We start from the raw sequence: 17605 nt of genomic DNA, 5'->3' as shown, positions 1-17605 counted from the left end.
AAACTAGAGATCGCAACTGAACAAAGAAGTAAATAACAGAGAGCCGGACACTGGACATGGAAGAAAGGCTGTAAGTCGTATTATGCAACTACGTGAAAGTATTTCTACGTGCACAGGTTTTCGTGAACAATATACAATATTAGCTACTGGTAGTTAATTTTTTCAAGAAATGCATAGACTACCTAGGTATGCCCTGTCATGGAATTCAGGGCAGGGCTAGAGGTGTTCTAAGTTGGATAATACATAGCCGGAGTTACGTTGCTGCCTATACTATTGTTGTCTGGCGAAAACAAACCAATCTTGTGCTTTGCAGTGGTGAGGCATTTTCAGTGGTAGAGTTACTTTCTGCGTACGGAGGTACTACTCTAAAGGTGGATGCCAAGTACTAGAGCGGCGAAGTATATGTAGGACCGTTAGGATAATATTAGAGAAAGGATCTAGTGATGCTACACTACGAAGTACAGTAGCTCGTAGGTAGGCGGAGGATTAACAGAGCAGCAAATTATGGCGTTATATCGGCCCACATGGAGCTGCACTGGCCCACTGGGATCATCGATCCATCAATCGGAATCTAGGAAAATTTACCTTAAGGTATATTCCGAACGCTAAAGACCTATGCCACCCCACCCCTGGATCTCACTAAAAGGAAGGATTCGCGCAGATATAGATCCTCGTAACTTTACTGTACGTGCTGAAAGCTCGGACGATTTGCATTAGGATTCCCTCGGTATATCCGGGTCGGGAACGATCGTCCAATCCAACCAATCCCATTCCAGACTCACTGTATGGTACGACTTGATATCTGGTCTGATTTGATCTGGTGTGGTTCGATCTGAGATTGTGAATGAAGTTGGGTGGAGATGTACGTTGGTGGCGGATCAGTCATATTGATTACTCCGGCTTAAATATGTAAAGGACTGAACAACATCACTTCTTAAACATTGGCAACTAAGAAGCAATCGGCTAATTAGATTGTTTATTTTTGAGGTTTAGAAATTAATAAATTCTCTAGTGTTGTTACCAAATCCAAATTGGTCAATGAATCATAGCCCTCTCTCTCTCATATTAAATGTGCTGTCAAAAACGCAACCTAACAAGACAGACTGTCCTTCCAAGTCAAATCAACACCCCGCACCCTGGGGCACACACACATCCCCAGCATTCAACATCATAGCCGAATAAGAGAAGGCAGCAGACTGCTGAATGGTAGCTTCAACACCTTCATGTCCTAGTACAGTAAAGGCAGCGTTATAGGATGCTTGGTCTAACGGTCCCCTCATCTGGGCTAGCTTGACAGCTAGGTTATAGATGGCGCTCTCACGTGTTGAGATGCCAATTGCACAGTAACCTGCCAACATAGATAAGACTTGCTCCAACGTGAACCCGGCTTTCTGGGCTAAGAGCGTATGCGCGTAGAGTCCATATGTAGCTCTATTGATTGATAGGATTCCAAGGACGGCGGCCTCGTTTTCCCTTGAGGTCAATAAACCGGCGACGCCCACTTGTTGAGCGGTCCAGGCCTGTATAATGGTAGGCGTGTAGCTGTTTATCTTATTAACTATTGATCTTTGGCTAGTATATCTAAGGGTAAGTCTAAATAAGAAAAAAGTACTTACAGCAACTGGTTAAAGGGGCCTTGAAGTGACCCATCAGGACCTTCCGTGATAATGGTGTCCCCGTAAATCTTCTTTGTCGTGTTGATAAGAAATTCGTACTGGACCAACTGCGCCGCATTAAGGTTGTTGTTGGAGGGTGAGAGAGGGGGAAAGCGAGTAGCACCATTGCACTTGAACATAGCGCAAGCTATTCGAGGTTGGTTAAGGTTTGCACCAAAAGCAAAGGATGCGAACAGTGCTATGTAAAGCGCAATGCTCGGAAGGTTGACTGAGGCGAGCATTGTGCCTAAAGTAAGGTAAGGAAGGTGTGGTGGCACTGGCGTTTAAAGAATTGGAGAAAAACGTGGGAATACGGAGGTACAGCATGGAAGTGTCCAAAGAAATAAGAGAAGCAGGAAATTTGCAGCTTGCATGAACGTAACATTCAGACCCCGGTGAATAGGCCTGTTCAATAAAACTAGTAAATGCGTCTTAATATCCAATATGCATGCGGCACAGCACAGATGCTACCATACCCGCTGGGATGCGTGCGGGAAAATAGTTTCTCCGTTCACCTCAAGGCCGGATTCGGCAGGTGGGAGGGGGAGGGAGGAGAGCCTGGGGTGCCGGGATTACAGTACTTTGCAGAAAGAATTATAGTACCTGACTTCCGACGTTCCAGGTCGGAACTTAAAATGCAGTAGGATTCATATAGTAGAATGCAGGATGGGTGACTGCGCCCCTGTAAATATATCCACGTCCAGTCTGGATAGTCCAGACCTCTCACTTACTCTACAAAGGCCCATTCATACGTCGTTTTCAAGGCCCTCCGATTCTGAGCTGAATAATTTCGCCTTTCATAATTTTCATTGACTACCTATTGAATATGCCAACTGCTACACCTTTGGCGTCGGACGCTACGGATCATGGCTATATTCTTCAGAATGTAGCCATCGCTTTTATTGTGCTAGATGTCGCTTTCGTGGGCCTACGGATCTACACGCGAGCAATGAAAGGCACGAGAGCTCAGCTGAATGACTATCTGGTTCTTCTTGGTCTGTTATTCAATATTGGACTAGCAATAGAAGCAATTTGTAAGTCATTATTAGGAGCAATTCCTACTTCAGAGGGTCTGACAAAACGACCAGTACTGTATAGAATGGCAAACATTGGGCACCATCTCGCATGGGTGAAGAAACATGAGCCGCTCAGTTTGATAACATATGCAAAGATCCAAGTCTCCTTCGAGTTCACCTACGTACTAGGATTTACTTTTCCAAAACTGGCAATCCTCTGCCTATATCTCAATATATTCGTTGAACCCTCACATCGAAGGACATGTTTCGTCTTTATTGGACTAGTATGCGCCACAGGAATATCTATAATTGTTGCATGTGCGGTGCAATGTATTCCGCTGGCATATTTATGGGACAAGAAGGGCCATCCAGGTGGACACTGTATAGCTGCAAACTCGCTCTGGCAATGGTCAACTTTACCTAACATCATTGTCGATGTTGGCATGTTCGTCTTGCCCTTCCCTGCCCTATCTAAACTCCATCTACCGACGAAAGACAAAATTGGTTTAGGGGTCACCTTTGCAACGGGTAGTATGTAAGTGAATCTTGTATCATTTCAACTTGGCAAGTTCTGAGAGTAGGAACTAACTTGAGATTTAGTGGTATCTTTAGTTGTATCGCTCGCATGATTGTCTTGTTTAGAACGAGTAGGGCCGATTCAACCTGGAATGCTGTGAGCTTCGGTTGCCTCACCATGCTAGAAGCAAGCACCTATCTCATGGCAGCATGCTTTCCCCTCTACCGGCCCCTTTTCCAAGCAGCCCGCAAGCAAATCGGACAAACGATTGGTAGCTCGCGCACTGGTGGCTCTCGAGGGACTATGAAAGGTGTTGATTCGGAGCTGCAATCTATACGGAAGACTGGCTTCAGTGACAGCGGCTTTGAGCGTCTTGAGGATGGGAGCCAGAAGACTATAGTATCTTCACGGACACATGAAGTTGATAATTATAGATTTGAGGAAGCGAGCTCGATTGATTCTGGATATGATAGGTCCAGCCGACCAGAAATCCGAGTCAAGAAGGAGTTCCTAGTCGCCTCGGTTGAAGATCGACGTTGAGACTTACCGACCAGGGTATAATATGTAAAGCGTAAGGACTGCGGTTGTTTAATGAGACAAGAAAGCCAGATCATTTTAGCTACAGATAGATCTTAGACAATTTTATAGTAATGTGAATTCAGAAATCTAGTTTTTAATAATTGCAAAGTCTATGCAACTACATGTGTTTTCGGCTCTGAAAAGAAAACTTTATCCTTTAAGCTGGTACAATACTACAATTTGTCACAGATGGTCTATAGTATCTAATAGGTTAGTTTAGACCTTCAGGATTCTAGATATCTATGCTAAGTCGTAGACTTTCAGATGGGGCTGCCAGACTTAAGAAAAAGAGGAGTAGCCCGGGGAAATAGCCTCCAGTACCAACGCGATATTAAGACTCACGCGCATCATTTGATGATATCCCTAGTGCTGGAAAGTTTTCTGAAAATAGAATCGAATGTCGTATTCGCAATCAGAATTATGTTATCTCCAAAGATTTTACTATAATCTGACATGCAGCTGTGCCACGCTTGCACCGAGATCCTGATCTGTAGAACATCTAGACAGATGATAGCTAAAGCAATTGTTCTAAGCTGTTTAAGTAAACAAGATTGGTCAGCAAGCTCCTGCCATCTTTGGATCTTTTTCCCGATGAACGTTACACATAATCTGCCGACATGCAGTAGCCGGAAAACTGCAGTAAAATGGCCGCTACTCGTACTCGTAGTCGTAGTAAGCCCTTCACATACTTTCCACCGGATCAATTATCAATCATCAATCATCAACTAGGTACTGTACAGCAAATTACCCCTGCAAGAAAATTTAAATATTCTTCCTTCAATCTCCCGCGCCCATCGCCACATTTACAGAATGTAATTACCGTTACGAGTACCCAGCTCACTATGCTTCTCGAGATCGGTGACGCGAAATCCCCAACGGTCTGTGTTGACCAAGTCAAACTTGAAACTTCAAACTCCTCATCATTTGACAAGGATGTTGGAGGAGCTGGTATAGATCTCACCAAGTCCTCGCTCGAGATTCAAGAAAGCGCCAATGACACAATCCAAGTTACAAGTTCAGGGCAACTAGATCCGGAAAATGCTTGCAACGAAAAAGACATGGCGGTGGTTGAAGCAGGACCAGAGCCGCCGCCGCCCAGCGAGTTGAAACGCCCCGAGGGCATAACCTTGTTGTTATTAACAGTAGGATTGATGTTCTCTGTCTTCATAATGTCCCTCGATACTAGCATTATTGGTAAGTGACAATCTTGTCTGAAGTCTTGAGAAAAGCTTCTGGTTTGTAATTTGGACCAACATTTCTCACAAGCAACCGCGATTCCCAAAATCAGCACCGAGTTCCACAGCATCGACCAGATAGGCTGGTACACCAGCGCCTACTTACTCCCGCTGATGGCCCTCCAGCCAACGTTTGGCAAGATATATTCATATTTCGATATCAAAACCGTCTTTTTGGCCGCCTTGCTAGGCTTTGAGGTTGGGTCTGTGGTCTGTGCTACGGCGAAATCGTCGGTGATTTTTATAGTTGGGCGAGCGATTGCGGGGTCGAGTGCTGGCGCGATTCATTCGGGGGGTATGACCATTATCGGGTTGACGATACCGCTGCATAAGATTTCCATCTTTTTGGGGACGCTGACTAGTATGGTTGCTGTGGCGGGCCTGGCCGGTCCGCCGTTGGGGGGCTTGTTCACGGATGTAGCGAGGTTGACGTGGAGGTTTTGCTTCTGGATCAATTTGCGTGAGTTGGTATTGAAAAAGGCTAAAAGTGTGCATTGGATGTGAGCTGATGTGAAGATAGCTTTTGGTGGGATAGCGGCAGCTATATTTTTGTTGGGGTTCAGGTCGCCGGTGATGAAGCCGTCGAAGCTTACGTTCAGGCAAAAGCTTATTGAGATGGATATCACGGGCACTGTTATGTTTGTGTCAAGTATGACATGCCTGTTCTTGGCCCTTCAATGGGGCGGCACCAACTACGCATGGTCGAGCTCCAAAGTCTGGGGGTTGATACTGGGTTCTGGCCTCCTGTTTGTGGCATTCATCACTCTGCAGTTACACTTGGGAGAGAGGTAAGCAATATCATATGAACCTTTAAATATATTGTTGCATCTAACAGCTTCATAGGGCTACGATACCCCTCCGGATCTTCCGTAACCGCAGCCTCTCGCTCAGTCTCCTCACCTCCGCACTCTTATACTTTGGACTCACCGTCCACACCTTCTACCTCCCCTTCTACTTCCAATCCGCCAAAGGCACATCCGCCGCCTCTTCCGGCCTCCGCATGCTGCCCTACATTGTAACATTCTCCGTAACCCAGATGGTCATTGGAAGCGCCGTCACGATGCTAGGCGTCTATCTCCCATTCATGTGGACCGGTTCCGCAATCTTCACAATCGGCGCCGTCTCATCTCTTCCCTCAAAATAACCTCGGACATCGGCCATCCAATCGGCTACCAGATCCTCGCAGGCTACGGCTTCGGCTCCAGCATGCAGTTATGCGCCACTGCTGTGCGAGCATCCATCAGCGATAGAAAGGATATCCCCATCTCGAGTGCGTTGACGATATTCGCACCGTTTTTTGGCGGCTCGCTGGCTGCTGCTGTTGCGCAGAATATCTTCAGGGTGGAACTTGTGAGGACCTTGCAGCATTCGGCGGTGGCTGATAGTACTATGGCTATTGTGGCAGCGGGAGCGACTGGTGGACAGAATGTGGTGCCGGTTATGCAAAAGGGTCTTGTTCGAGAGGCATATAATTTTGCCGTGTCCAGAACATTTCTGCTGGCTGTGGCAAGTGGGGGCCTGGCATTCTTGTGTACGCTTGGGATTGAGTGGAAGAATCTTAAAAGAGCTGCAAAGCAAGATACGACTGAGGGAAGAGGATTAAATGAAACAAAAGGTGTTACTATCAGTGTACAGGAGAAGAGTTGACACTTATAGAAAGATATGATATGCTATTAATAATAGTTTATGAAAGAAGACGTCTCAGATCAGGGAATAGGGACTGCACAAGTCTTGACTCTTGGGCTAGTTGGGTCTTGGATGAATCAATGATTCTGCTTTCAATCAAATAACCAGAAAGAACAATTAATTAATAGCCAACTGCTGTGTATCATAAGGTAATCTCTTCACTACAATTGTAAGTCTGTATTTTGGGATTTTGGTGGCTGTATTGTTGATTGCGGTTTGAAGCCCAACTGGGAAAGATGCGAAGAGATTCACAAGGTTATGCCTCTTCGCTGACTAAGCTACGCTAAAGCACGGGAGAGCGCGAGCCAATCCAATATATGTCCCATCAGTAGCTGATTATCAAAATATATAAGATAATAACAGTGTCTTGTTCGCAGAAAGATGCCTGCGTCTAATGTCTTTGGAAGGTGGAAGGGGTAAAAGTGGTACTGTCACGTGCTTTCCCCTGAATGGCTCGCTTGTTGGACTTTATATTGCTTAGTCAGCAGATCACATAGAACTCTGCATCTGTAGCTAGATGCCATGTGACCATATACAATACTGGCATCATTGTACCCTCAAATCCCAATATCGCTGCAGTATATTGTGAGTTGTGACAAGATCCAGGAATAGTAGCAGTTTTGCACATTTGGGAAGCAGCGGTAGATTTGGGAGGTAGGGTTAGAGAGGAGCATTCTAGAGTAGATTCTATAGTAATAAGCAGTCATTTTTCTATCATAAATTAATATGAGATAACGTGAAATGACATACAAGGGTGCACAATTTTGTATTGAAAAGACGCTATCAAAACCATGTTATAACACTAAAAGTTACATAGATTCCTCTACCGAATCGGTGTACTTCTGCGGTTTTCTTCGTCAAAACGCTATCAAAACCCTGGTATTCTAATCGGGGTTCGATAGGATTTTCTATGTTCTGACAGAGCGTTTGCAACCATAGGGTCACTGCTTGTTATAGTAAGAATGGGCTAGTTTTGAGGGAGTGGTTTTTAATTGGGTAACGCTAGTATAGATCTAATGCTATTCTAATAGTCAATTAGATATATCATTCTCTGCCTCAGCTTATTGGTTCAGTCAACATTCTTCCATTTAATTACCAGTTAACTAACCATCGAAAGTCTTGAGCTCAGCAAAACGTTTATAACATCTCCAAACACAACTCAATCTACCCTGGGCTTCCTTCCCACCACCAAACCTGCTGACAAGGGGATACTCCTTCCTCCATCATAGACCTCATCTAATAACCGCCCCATTTCCAGCTTCACCTTTTCCAGATCTCCTTTGAATGATGCTTGTCGATCCAAAGTCATGGGATTTTTGCTCTCCCAAAAGAACCGCATAAACTCCTCTTTTCCAATATCGAACCCAATATGTTGTGATCTAGCTTTTATATCTCGGAAGCCTGTTCTCTTTAGTCCGTCCTCAAGTTGAGCAAGTCCATTCCAATGCCCTGGAATCACTAACGGTGGGTTGACATAACTTGGGTCTACTGCTACTGCGGCTTCCGCCCACAGCGCATGCGGCCGGCAGTTCTGGTCAAAATCCCAAACTCCAATGGCCACGATGCCATTAGGGATCAATAAACGTGCCCATACCATCAGCGTGCCATCTGCCGCAGGATCAGGAAGAAGTTGGATTGCCATTGTGCTGAATACATGCGAGAACGACGCCTCACCCGCAGCACCAACAACAGGAGCACGCATATCTGCGACCTGTGTAGTGATATTGGCTGTAGGGTTGACCATCAGTTGGTCGAGCATGCTTGGCGAGATATCAGTGGCGAGGATTGGCAGTTGGGGGTACCTCTCAGCGAGTTGGTACGTAAGAGAGCCAGTACCAGCGCCGAGGTCTATCGCACGTGCGCCGGGGGCTAATAGAGGGGGTTCCAGCGTCTCGGTGAGGGAGATCAGATGAATGGCCCCAAGCTAAGAGCTACGACCTACAGCATTGTTGTATTGTGCTGCCGCTGTATCCCAACTATTGGGGTCGGAAACCTTGAGTCTCTCGGGTGGGTGCGTCGCACTGGCCATGATAGAATGAGAGTGGGTGGATAGGTTACATGTACCGTTGGTGGGTGCAAAAGATGAATTAAATATCAACATGTAAGAAGTTGCTGATTCATTTGCACGAGCTAGATGTACTGCCATTTAAGGCCTTTGTTGTATGTGTCTTCTTATCGTAGACCGAGCCAACCAACATCCTCCTCCTTCCCCAATTAGCTTGTTTCCCAACTTAGGTGGGGCGTTACTGGAGGTGCATAGACCCGCGTTACATGGCATGCTTACGTTGAGTCCTGTTTTCCATCTGTTCGCGAAGGTGGTACCTAACATTTCCTGTACAACGAACGTCTATTCTATCGTTCAGTGTTGTAATCCGACGCTAGTGTGACAATATGTCTTCCTCCTTAGTGAGTGCACAGCTTTCGAGGAACAGCAGCCCTGACTTTCCAGACACCGAGGAAAGGCAGCATAGGAAGAAGCGTCAAAAGACTAGTGTATTATCACATCTATGTGCTCGTTGTCAACAGCTCGACCTCGATCGCAGTTTTGAGAAAGCTTCTAAATTTTACCAAATGGTGAGAGATGGATTCGTGGCTTACCCGAACGATCTACGCGAGGCCTCGGATGGAAGACATTTCTACAACGACGCTATTCTAGTGCATTACTTCCAGGATCAATTGTCAAGACCTTCCAACTGCCCGCTGTGTGATTTCTTCCGATCACTAAGGGTCCAGCCTGATGCTCATGTGCAATACAAACTTCTTGCATTTCGCAGCAGCGAGAGCTGGATGTTCAGGCGTAATGTGTTAACAGACAGTCAAACATGGAATGAGATCAAGGACACGGTCTTCATGGCCGTAGTCCCGGATGACGAGGTGATTCCGCCGTGTGGTCACGAAGTAGACTGGTTAGAGAAGGAAATCCCATCTGTAGGAGCGATTTATCGACTTGAAGCGAATGAGTCCCGCGACCTTGATTATAACATATTACTGCGTGCGCGAGAAGTTAGTGAGGACGCAAATCTTGACCTTGTCCGCACCTTTCTGAAGACTTGTCGAGAGCACCACCATGGGACTTGCGGACGGCTGATACCGCACGAGCCTATTCAGCAAGGGTTTCGTGTCATTGACTGCAATATGGATGATCCTACCCTGATTGGGGCGGAAGAGCAGCCTTGGGGGATCAAATATGCGGCTCTCAGCTACGTTTGGGGCACGACTTCAGCGGACGGAGAATCGTGGCCCAAGACTGTGCTTGACGCTGTCGCAGTAACAAAGGAGCTCGGGTTGCAATATCTGTGGGTCGACCGGCTGTGTATTAATCAGTCTGATGATGTGGAAAAAGCTGCTTTGATTTCAAGGATGACGACTATTTATCAGGAAGCTGATATTACCATCGTGGCGGCAGCTGGCTCGAGGGCGAGCTACGGCCTCCCAGGCATTCGGTCAACTTCTCGAAAGCCACAACCAAGGTATTACCTCGATAGTGGAAGTTTGCTACTTTCGACAATGCCAGATCCCCGTTACGATATTTTCGAATCCTGCCACTGGACGCGAGGCTGGACCTACCAAGAAGGCATCCTGTCCAGACGCCGCATCGTCTTCACCGACCACCAAATATATTGGGAGTGTCAGGGCATGGCTACACACGAGAGCATCAATATGCCACTCTTTCTGGCCGAAGGCGATGAACACCACATGTCCAACTTTATGTTAACCGGAATATTCAAAGGTGATGCTCATAGTGGGGGCAGCCAAAGTAACCAGGTCGACTTAGTCATCTTGAAGGATGAGGCCTACCGCTTAGACTACGGGTTCCCAATCTATCGCAAGGCGACCACCCGCGCGCAGTTGAGAGGTCTCAATGAGCACATTCGTGCGTTCTCGAAACGAGAGTTGAGATATGACACGGACACGCTGCCAGCGTTTCAAGGAATCCTTGGCATGTATGAAGAAAATAAATCATTGTGCCTACTTCACGGGATCCCGCTATGGCTGGGAAATATTTGCGGAGACCATAACGGCGCTCAGTTTACCTTTGCCTTGTCAGTGACCTCGTGGTACCATCGGGCCGATCAAAATCACCAACTGTTCGTGTCGAAGGAGAGCCAGCGACGTAGCCATTTGCCATCGTGGACGTGGGCAGGATGGAAAGGTATCGTCACCTGGCGTGCTCCTCCGGAGTATGAACACGGAGCCTTCATGAGCGACCTTATTGCGTTGGAGAAGCTGCGATTTCTTTGGGCCGTAGACATGTATCTCTTCAATCAGGACCAGCCAAGGCGGCTGCTGAGTTCGTACTCGACAGATCTTCTAAAAAGTGGAACCCCGAACTTGATTGAAATCAGGGATCCTCTTGTACTGGAGGATTTCGTGCGTAAAGAAACCAAGAAACAGTGGAAATGGATACAAAAGGGAGGCAGGGTTGGTCGGGAACTTTACGACATAGGAAGCCCTGACTGGGACGAGAAATGGTATCGAATAGCGGGCCGACTCTGCTTTATCGGTCTGACAGTCCGGATGACTGAGCAGGAGTGGACGAATAAGCACGCCTCTAAAGAACTTATGAGTGTCTTGATGTTTGCAAGCAAGGACCCTTCATCTGAACACGGGCGAGCTCGGTTTTTGACATTGCGAAAAGCAATGCCTGCGGCTGATCGTTGGGAAAGGATTGGCATTCTGTCGCTAATAATCCCACAGGTCTCTTTGGCCAAGTGTTCGACAAACGAGGACCTCTTGAAACAGATACCTGTACACAGAAGAGAGGGTGTCATCATAATCCAATGAGAAATTCTAAGGCCTGTTGCGATTCCTAGGGCTTAGCAAGTTAGGAGGCACGAAGGTCTGATGCGTGGAAATTTGCTTGCCTCTCTCTGTCTGTATAGCGAGAGTATTAGATCTCAATTATGGCCCCAATCGTGTGATAGTCAGGAAGTGATTCTTCGTAAAGACCGCATTCTTCTTATCGATACAGCAGGTGTCCAAAACTTATCAAAAGAATATTGTATAATTAAGAAAATAACTACTACTATATATAGAACTAGTAGGAAGCTAAGTAGTAATAGAATTAGTATTTAGTATATTATAAAACTAAGTTTATAACTCTACTTTTAAGTGTCCTTGTACTTATAGTGCACCAGGCAACTGCCACGTGATATACCCGTGTATGTTACCTGTATTTTCAATAGGATGTTAGATTTGTTTGCAAAGAAAAAAAGTCGTAAAACTATATCTTATTTTGAGATGCTATCAACAATTTCCAATCTAATCCTAGAGTTACTATAGACTATTAAGATAGCGCAATTCTCCTTAGTCTATGGTCGTATGTAGTAGCTATTTCTATTATTTAATTCTACATAGGAGCGCAAAACTGTTCTTATAGGGAGAAGAGAGTAAAAGCTATGTCTTAGTGATCCGCGGTACAAGTTCTAAGATTATGTATATCGTTCGTATGGCAAAAGATTTAGATAGCAGGAGTATGAAAGTAACATTTCACTGGATAAGCGCCGTTCAGAGCCTGGCATATCTGTATGCTTAAAGAATAGGGAGGAAATAGAAGTGCCGAGATGGAAGAACCACAAGGGTAATGGTTTCCAATTTTTGGGGTCCATTCTGGAGACAGCACGTTGCAGCTATGATTTTCTACAATAAGAACGAGCAGCCAGGTTGTCTATGCATTCAGAGCTCCCTTTACTAACCGTTCATTTCGATTGTTCACATGGTGGGCTGAACCTCTGAGTTTGACAAGCGGGCCTAAGCGGGGCATCCACTCACACTTCGGCCGAAACATCACCCACCTCAAGGTGTGACAGTAACCATCTTTCCTTTCTTTAAACACTCCATAACAACAACTCAACTGGTACATACTTGTAAAGCTCGCATCTTCTGCCCCACACGGTGTAATCGTTATTTATCAAATATCGTTGGCATGGTATTTCGGCTTATATCCGAAATCTGCGTATGGATAAATAAGCCGGACTTAACACAAGGCGTTGATTTGAGCGACTTCCCTTCCTGATGCTATACCCTCGCGCATCTCTACAAAATAAAACATACTTCCATTTATATGATTTTCCCCCCGCACTACGGCCGAGAGACTTCAAAGCACCATCGGCATGGAGCGACAACCCCGCCGACGCCGAAGACCAGCCCTGGCATGCCTTCAATGCCGGCGCCGCAAGATCAAGTGTGATCGAAGCGAGCCGTGTGTAAATTGTGTATCATCTAGAAGTCAATGCACTTATAAGGTGTTCAGAAATGACGATGAGCCCGTCATGCCAACCCCGTCGGGCGGAGAACTTCCGACCTCACCATCGCGTTCAGATCAGGCCCGACAGATCAGTACAGACAGGCCAATCCCGGAGTATAGTGACAATCCACTCAGAACCCGAGTCGAAGGTTCGGGAGCAGGTTCAAATTCTACTCGGAATAATAGTACTATTGGCGGCAATGATACCCAACACCCGACTCGTGTCCGCACGGAGGAGCCAGAGCCAGATCTTCGGAACCTCTTGCAGCGGGTACAGAGGCTCGAGACGTCTTCGACATCTCTCCCTTGTAATGGAACATCCGAGACCAGTCTAAACCTAGTCGCCCAACAGTCTGGATTACAGGATGCGCAAATAAGCGTCCATAAAACGAGAGTCATAAGATGGAGCCACGGATTGGATGCGGCTCAGTCTGAGGTACCAACCATTCCCGAATAAAGCGTGCCCTTATAATTTATGCTGATAATTTGGAAAGTTTAGAATAATCATTGCCTGTTTCATAGCTTATACTCAACCTCCCGGCAGCAGCGATGGAGTTTCGTCGCTAGATACGGAAAATGAAACCTTGGTTATCCAGATTAGCAACCTCCTCCAGAAATGCAAGAATATCGCAAGGAGCCTCAAGGTAGGACGGCCCAGTAGAACCCTCACTGGCCCTGGGTTTGGCCTTGACGCCCCATCCCGTGAATTTGCCGATACGCTGGCAGTATTGTATTTCCAATCATTCGAGTCCACCCACCGGATCCTCCATGTACCTACGTTCTGGACAGAGTACCAGAGATATTGGGCTCATCCGGAGAGTGCGAGCATGGGCCTACGTCTTAAAGTCCTTCTTGTAGTTTGCATAGGTTCAAGTCTCTACAAGCCTAAAGACGCTGATCCTGGGCTGCGCAATATGGTTCACCAATGGATATACGCTGCCCAGATGTGGCTCTCTGGGCCTCTTGAAAAGGACCGCTTAGACATCCACGGCCTACAAATACACTGTCTGACAATCCTGGCTCGAGAAATCTTTTCAGTTGGCGGGGACCTGGTGTGGATGTCAATGGGTTCGCTCGTCCATAGAGCCATGCAAATAGGTTTACATCGAGACCCGAAATACCTCCCACCAATGGCAATAATGCAAGCAGAAGTTCGAAGGAGGATGTGGGTCACTATTCTAGAAATGCTAATACAGTCATCTTTGGACTCGGCTATGCCGCCGAGAATGTCCATTGATGAATTTGACACCGCGGCACCTTCAAACATCAACGACGATGAGATATGTGACTCGACCACGGTGCTTCAGCCTCATCCCAGAAGCACTTACACCATGACCTCGATGCAGCTCCTTTTAGTTGACTCCATACCAACCCGTCTCCGTATCCTCCAGCTTTTGAATGGTTTGAAGCCTGAAATATTATACCTCGATGTCCTGGCGCTAAGCTCGGAAATCACCACCACATGCCGTGCATCGAGCAGTTTCATGAAAGAACACAAGAAACACGGCATAACATCCTTCCACCGCAACCTACTAGACTATCTCATCCGTCGCTTCCTCATCCCCCTACACCTACCATTCGCCAGCAAAACGCGTACAAACCCGCTATTCCACCACTCCCTCAAAACCAGCCTCGAAACAGCCATAGCCATCATCTCTCCCGAGCCCGACGACAACTTTTCCGCCCTCATGGCCATGGGCGGCGGGCTATTCAAAGAAGGCCTCCGCTCCGCAAACACTGTTATCAGTCTCGAGCTTCTCGCGTACGTCGAGGGTCAACGCCTCGATGGGACGCTACAGCGCAGCTCCCAGTACAGGGAGCTTCTGAAGCAGCATATGAGGGATATGATTCTATTGTCGATCGAGCGGATTAGACAAGGTGAGACGAATGTTAAGAGCCATATGTTCTTGAGTATGGTTATGGCTCAGGTCGAGGCCCTGGAAACGGGGGCGGAGTGCGAGCTGGGGATCGCGAGGGCGGCGAGGGATAGTCTTGAATTCTGTCATGATCTGTTGTTGACAAGGGATGGTGCGGGGGTTTTGTTGGCTGCTGATGATATGGGGCTTACCCCAATAAGCTATAACGATGGGCAGGATGCGTTTGGGATGGATTTTAACTTTGAGTCCTTTTTGCCAGATGCAGGTTTCTTGTAACGACGAGTTCCTGCACTTTCACAATCGACCCTCGATATTAAAATATAGTTTTCCTTGCTTTGTGTTTGCTTCTCGCAGGAGTCCATAAAGTTCTAGCGGATGCGGCTGTAATCTCGTTCAGTTCCCTTCCTTCCCTCTGCAGTATACCCCGCACACCCCGTGTGATTTTAAACACTATGCAACTTAAAGAACCTATTGTGCTTGCCGTGCCAGAGTTCCTTGAAATATTCCAGGCTGTGCTGTAACCAAACAGCGAAGGCAATCGATTCAGAGCTTGCTATATGAAGACTATGCTTGGACCGCCAGGGGTTTCAACAACTTGAATGCCTTGAGTCCCTTCAGTAATCCCGCGGTCACTCACCATAAACCGTTCCTTCGGCCGAGACCTCCTAAGAACAACAACGCGTTTATCATCTCTCGGGGATAATCGGGCGTACTGGCGACTATGCACCGAGACATCCATGTAGGCCAACCCACCATCAAATCACTTATTAGAGCTCCGCTCCCACCATCCTTTTACTGAAACCACAAGTGCTCCTTATTTCCTTCCCTAACATCAAGCAAACCTCAGCCCCAAGAAAAAAATGAAAATCCTCATCAGCGGCGCCGGAATCGCGGGCACATCTCTTGCCCTCTGGCTCTCGAAACTAGGCCATGACATAACAGTTGTCGAGCGCTTCCCCTCACTCCGCGCTACAGGCTTACAGATCGATCTCCGCGGCCACGGAATCGAAGTAATGAAGCGAATGGGCCTCGAAAAGTCCTTTCGCTCCAAAGCGGCGCCGGAAGAAGGGCTACAGATCGTTGACAAGACAGGGAAACGCCGGGCCTTTTTCCCGGCGAATAAATCGGAAAATGGGGAGCAGAGCTTTACGACGGATTGGGAGATTATGAGGGGTGATTTATGTAGGATTTTGTATGATGCTGGGAAAGAGAGAGTGAAATACGTTTTCGGCATGTGGATTAAGGGGTTGGAAGAGACGGATGTGGGGGTCGACATTAACTTCTCGGATGGCAGGTCGGAGAACTTCGATCTTGTTGTTGGCGCTGATGGTGTCGGGTCACACACGCGCAAGATGATGTTCGGATCCGGTGCTACGGACGCGTTTTATCCGTGTGGCGGCGGCAAGATGTATGTGGCATACTTTACTGCTCCTCGGCCGGTACAAGAAGGAGAGCGGTACATTGCTACTATGTTTATGGCGACTGGAAAACGCGGCATAATGGTTAGACGACACAATCCGCACGAGATACAGGTATATGTTGGCGGCACAACTGATTCGGTACGGCTCAAAAATGCGCGGAGGGGGAATTCCGAGGAGGAGAAAGAGGCGTTAGCTGAAGTCTTATATGGTGCTGGGTGGCAGACTGAAGAGATCGTCAGGTCTATGAAGAATGCTGATGATTTCTACTGCGAGCGTTTGGGTCTCATTAAGTTGGATTGCTGGTCGAAAGGCCGCATGGTACTCATTGGGGATGCCGCGCATTGCCCATCGGCAAATACTGGTATGGGAACCACGTCCAGCATGGTGGGGGCATATATCCTCGCTGGTGAGATTGGGAGCCATTGTGGAGCAGAAGACACCAAGGACGGTCTTGCGGTAGCACTGAAGGCTTATGAAGAGAAGTTCCGGCCGTTCATGAACCAGGTACAGCAAGGTGTTTTGGAAGACTCGGAAGATGGGCTCATGGGCTCCTTCATGGCGACACCACTCGGCGTTGGTATTTTCAATTATCTGGCGGCCATAATGTCATTCCTGAAGATGAATCCGGCGAAGTGGATGTTGAAGGAGAATGTCAAGGATTGGGACCTCCCGGAATACAAAGAGTTGCTGCGGGATTAAGTCAGTGATGTATATAAAGAGACATTCTCCACTCACTTGTAAATCGTAGTACATACACCATCTTCGAAGCGAAAGATGGCCTGCATCTAGAAGAGAGCTTATAGTATTTCCCCGCACGCATTACCACCCGTTCAAGAACTGCGCACTTCATCCGGCTTATTGCCTCTGCCATGATTACTCATCGTTATCAACATCTTTGTCCTTACTATGATGCTGTGGAGACACGTATCTTCTCCAGAAAATGTTCTCTGATCCGGAATTTCCCTTCCACGTGCCATTCCGATGCTGGCTCCCATCCTGTAGACGAGATAGGGCTCGCGGCTCCAGCACATTCAGCAGGCGTTCCGGTGCTGATTCCGCTTTTTCCAGCTCTTTGAAACTAAGTGTATTTCGCGCAACCCATCCTTTCGCCGGTCCTTTCCTTCCCTTGATCTTTGCGCTGAATAAAAGTGCCCAAACATACCCAGCCCCTATCATCCATCCGCTTAATCTATCAAAAAGATCTTTATCGCCGAAGTAAAACGTGCCTGAACGCCACCTGTGCCACATATAAACGCTACCGTGGATCTTCCGATGGACGGGATAGATTTCCCGGCTTGCGAGCCCGTAGCAAGCTGAATCGACCGGATCCAGGTATTTGATGATCTCAAAGTGGATGTCGACTGGCAGTTTG

General features: G+C 47.2%; 6 protein-coding genes across 6 annotated transcripts; 4 read left to right on the top strand and 2 right to left on the bottom strand.

Moving 5' to 3' along the window:
• Window positions 1-1121: 1121 nt before the first annotated feature.
• LHYA1_G008170 (uncharacterized protein) lies at window positions 1122-1897 on the bottom strand (the record flags this gene model as incomplete). Its single annotated transcript, XM_031153090.1, has 2 exons — window positions 1122-1542; window positions 1617-1897. 2 exons carry the CDS (start codon window positions 1895-1897, stop codon window positions 1122-1124), a joined length of 702 nt encoding a protein of 233 aa, XP_031001737.1.
• A 584-nt stretch (window positions 1898-2481) lies between these two features.
• On the top strand, window positions 2482-3210 carry LHYA1_G008169 (uncharacterized protein; the record flags this gene model as incomplete). Its single annotated transcript, XM_031153089.1, has 2 exons — window positions 2482-2689; window positions 2744-3210. 2 exons carry the CDS (start codon window positions 2482-2484, stop codon window positions 3208-3210), a joined length of 675 nt encoding a protein of 224 aa, XP_031001741.1.
• A 1399-nt stretch (window positions 3211-4609) lies between these two features.
• Window positions 4610-6649, top strand: roqT_0 (Efflux pump; the record flags this gene model as incomplete). Its single annotated transcript, XM_031153088.1, is given in 5 exon segments — window positions 4610-4961; window positions 5034-5462; window positions 5523-5790; window positions 5846-6041; window positions 6053-6649. The coding sequence occupies 5 exon segments, from the start codon at window positions 4610-4612 to the stop codon at window positions 6647-6649; spliced, it is 1842 nt and encodes a 613-aa protein (XP_031001742.1).
• A 1198-nt stretch (window positions 6650-7847) lies between these two features.
• On the bottom strand, window positions 7848-8717 carry tam (Trans-aconitate 2-methyltransferase; the record flags this gene model as incomplete). The annotated part of the gene is given in 2 exon segments (XM_031153087.1): window positions 7848-8612; window positions 8631-8717. The coding sequence occupies 2 exon segments, from the start codon at window positions 8715-8717 to the stop codon at window positions 7848-7850; spliced, it is 852 nt and encodes a 283-aa protein (XP_031001743.1).
• Window positions 8718-9079: 362 nt separating this feature from the next.
• On the top strand, window positions 9080-11473 carry LHYA1_G008166 (uncharacterized protein; the record flags this gene model as incomplete). Its single annotated transcript, XM_031153086.1, has 1 exon — window positions 9080-11473. One exon carries the CDS (start codon window positions 9080-9082, stop codon window positions 11471-11473), a length of 2394 nt encoding a protein of 797 aa, XP_031001744.1.
• A 1230-nt stretch (window positions 11474-12703) lies between these two features.
• On the top strand, window positions 12704-16932 carry lepB_3 (Transcription factor; the record flags this gene model as incomplete). Its single annotated transcript, XM_031153085.1, has 4 exons — window positions 12704-12894; window positions 12942-13371; window positions 13430-15084; window positions 15660-16932. 4 exons carry the CDS (start codon window positions 12704-12706, stop codon window positions 16930-16932), a joined length of 3549 nt encoding a protein of 1182 aa, XP_031001745.1.
• Between the last annotated feature and the right edge of the window lie 673 nt (window positions 16933-17605).

This window comes from Lachnellula hyalina (assembly GCF_007821495.1).
Source record: "Lachnellula hyalina strain CBS 185.66 chromosome Unknown contig00215, whole genome shotgun sequence".
In the NCBI taxonomy this organism is placed as follows: Eukaryota; Fungi; Ascomycota; class Leotiomycetes; order Helotiales; family Lachnaceae; genus Lachnellula; species Lachnellula hyalina.
The sequence above is the reverse complement of the archived record's forward strand: the minus strand, read 5'-3'. Positions and strand labels throughout refer to the sequence as shown.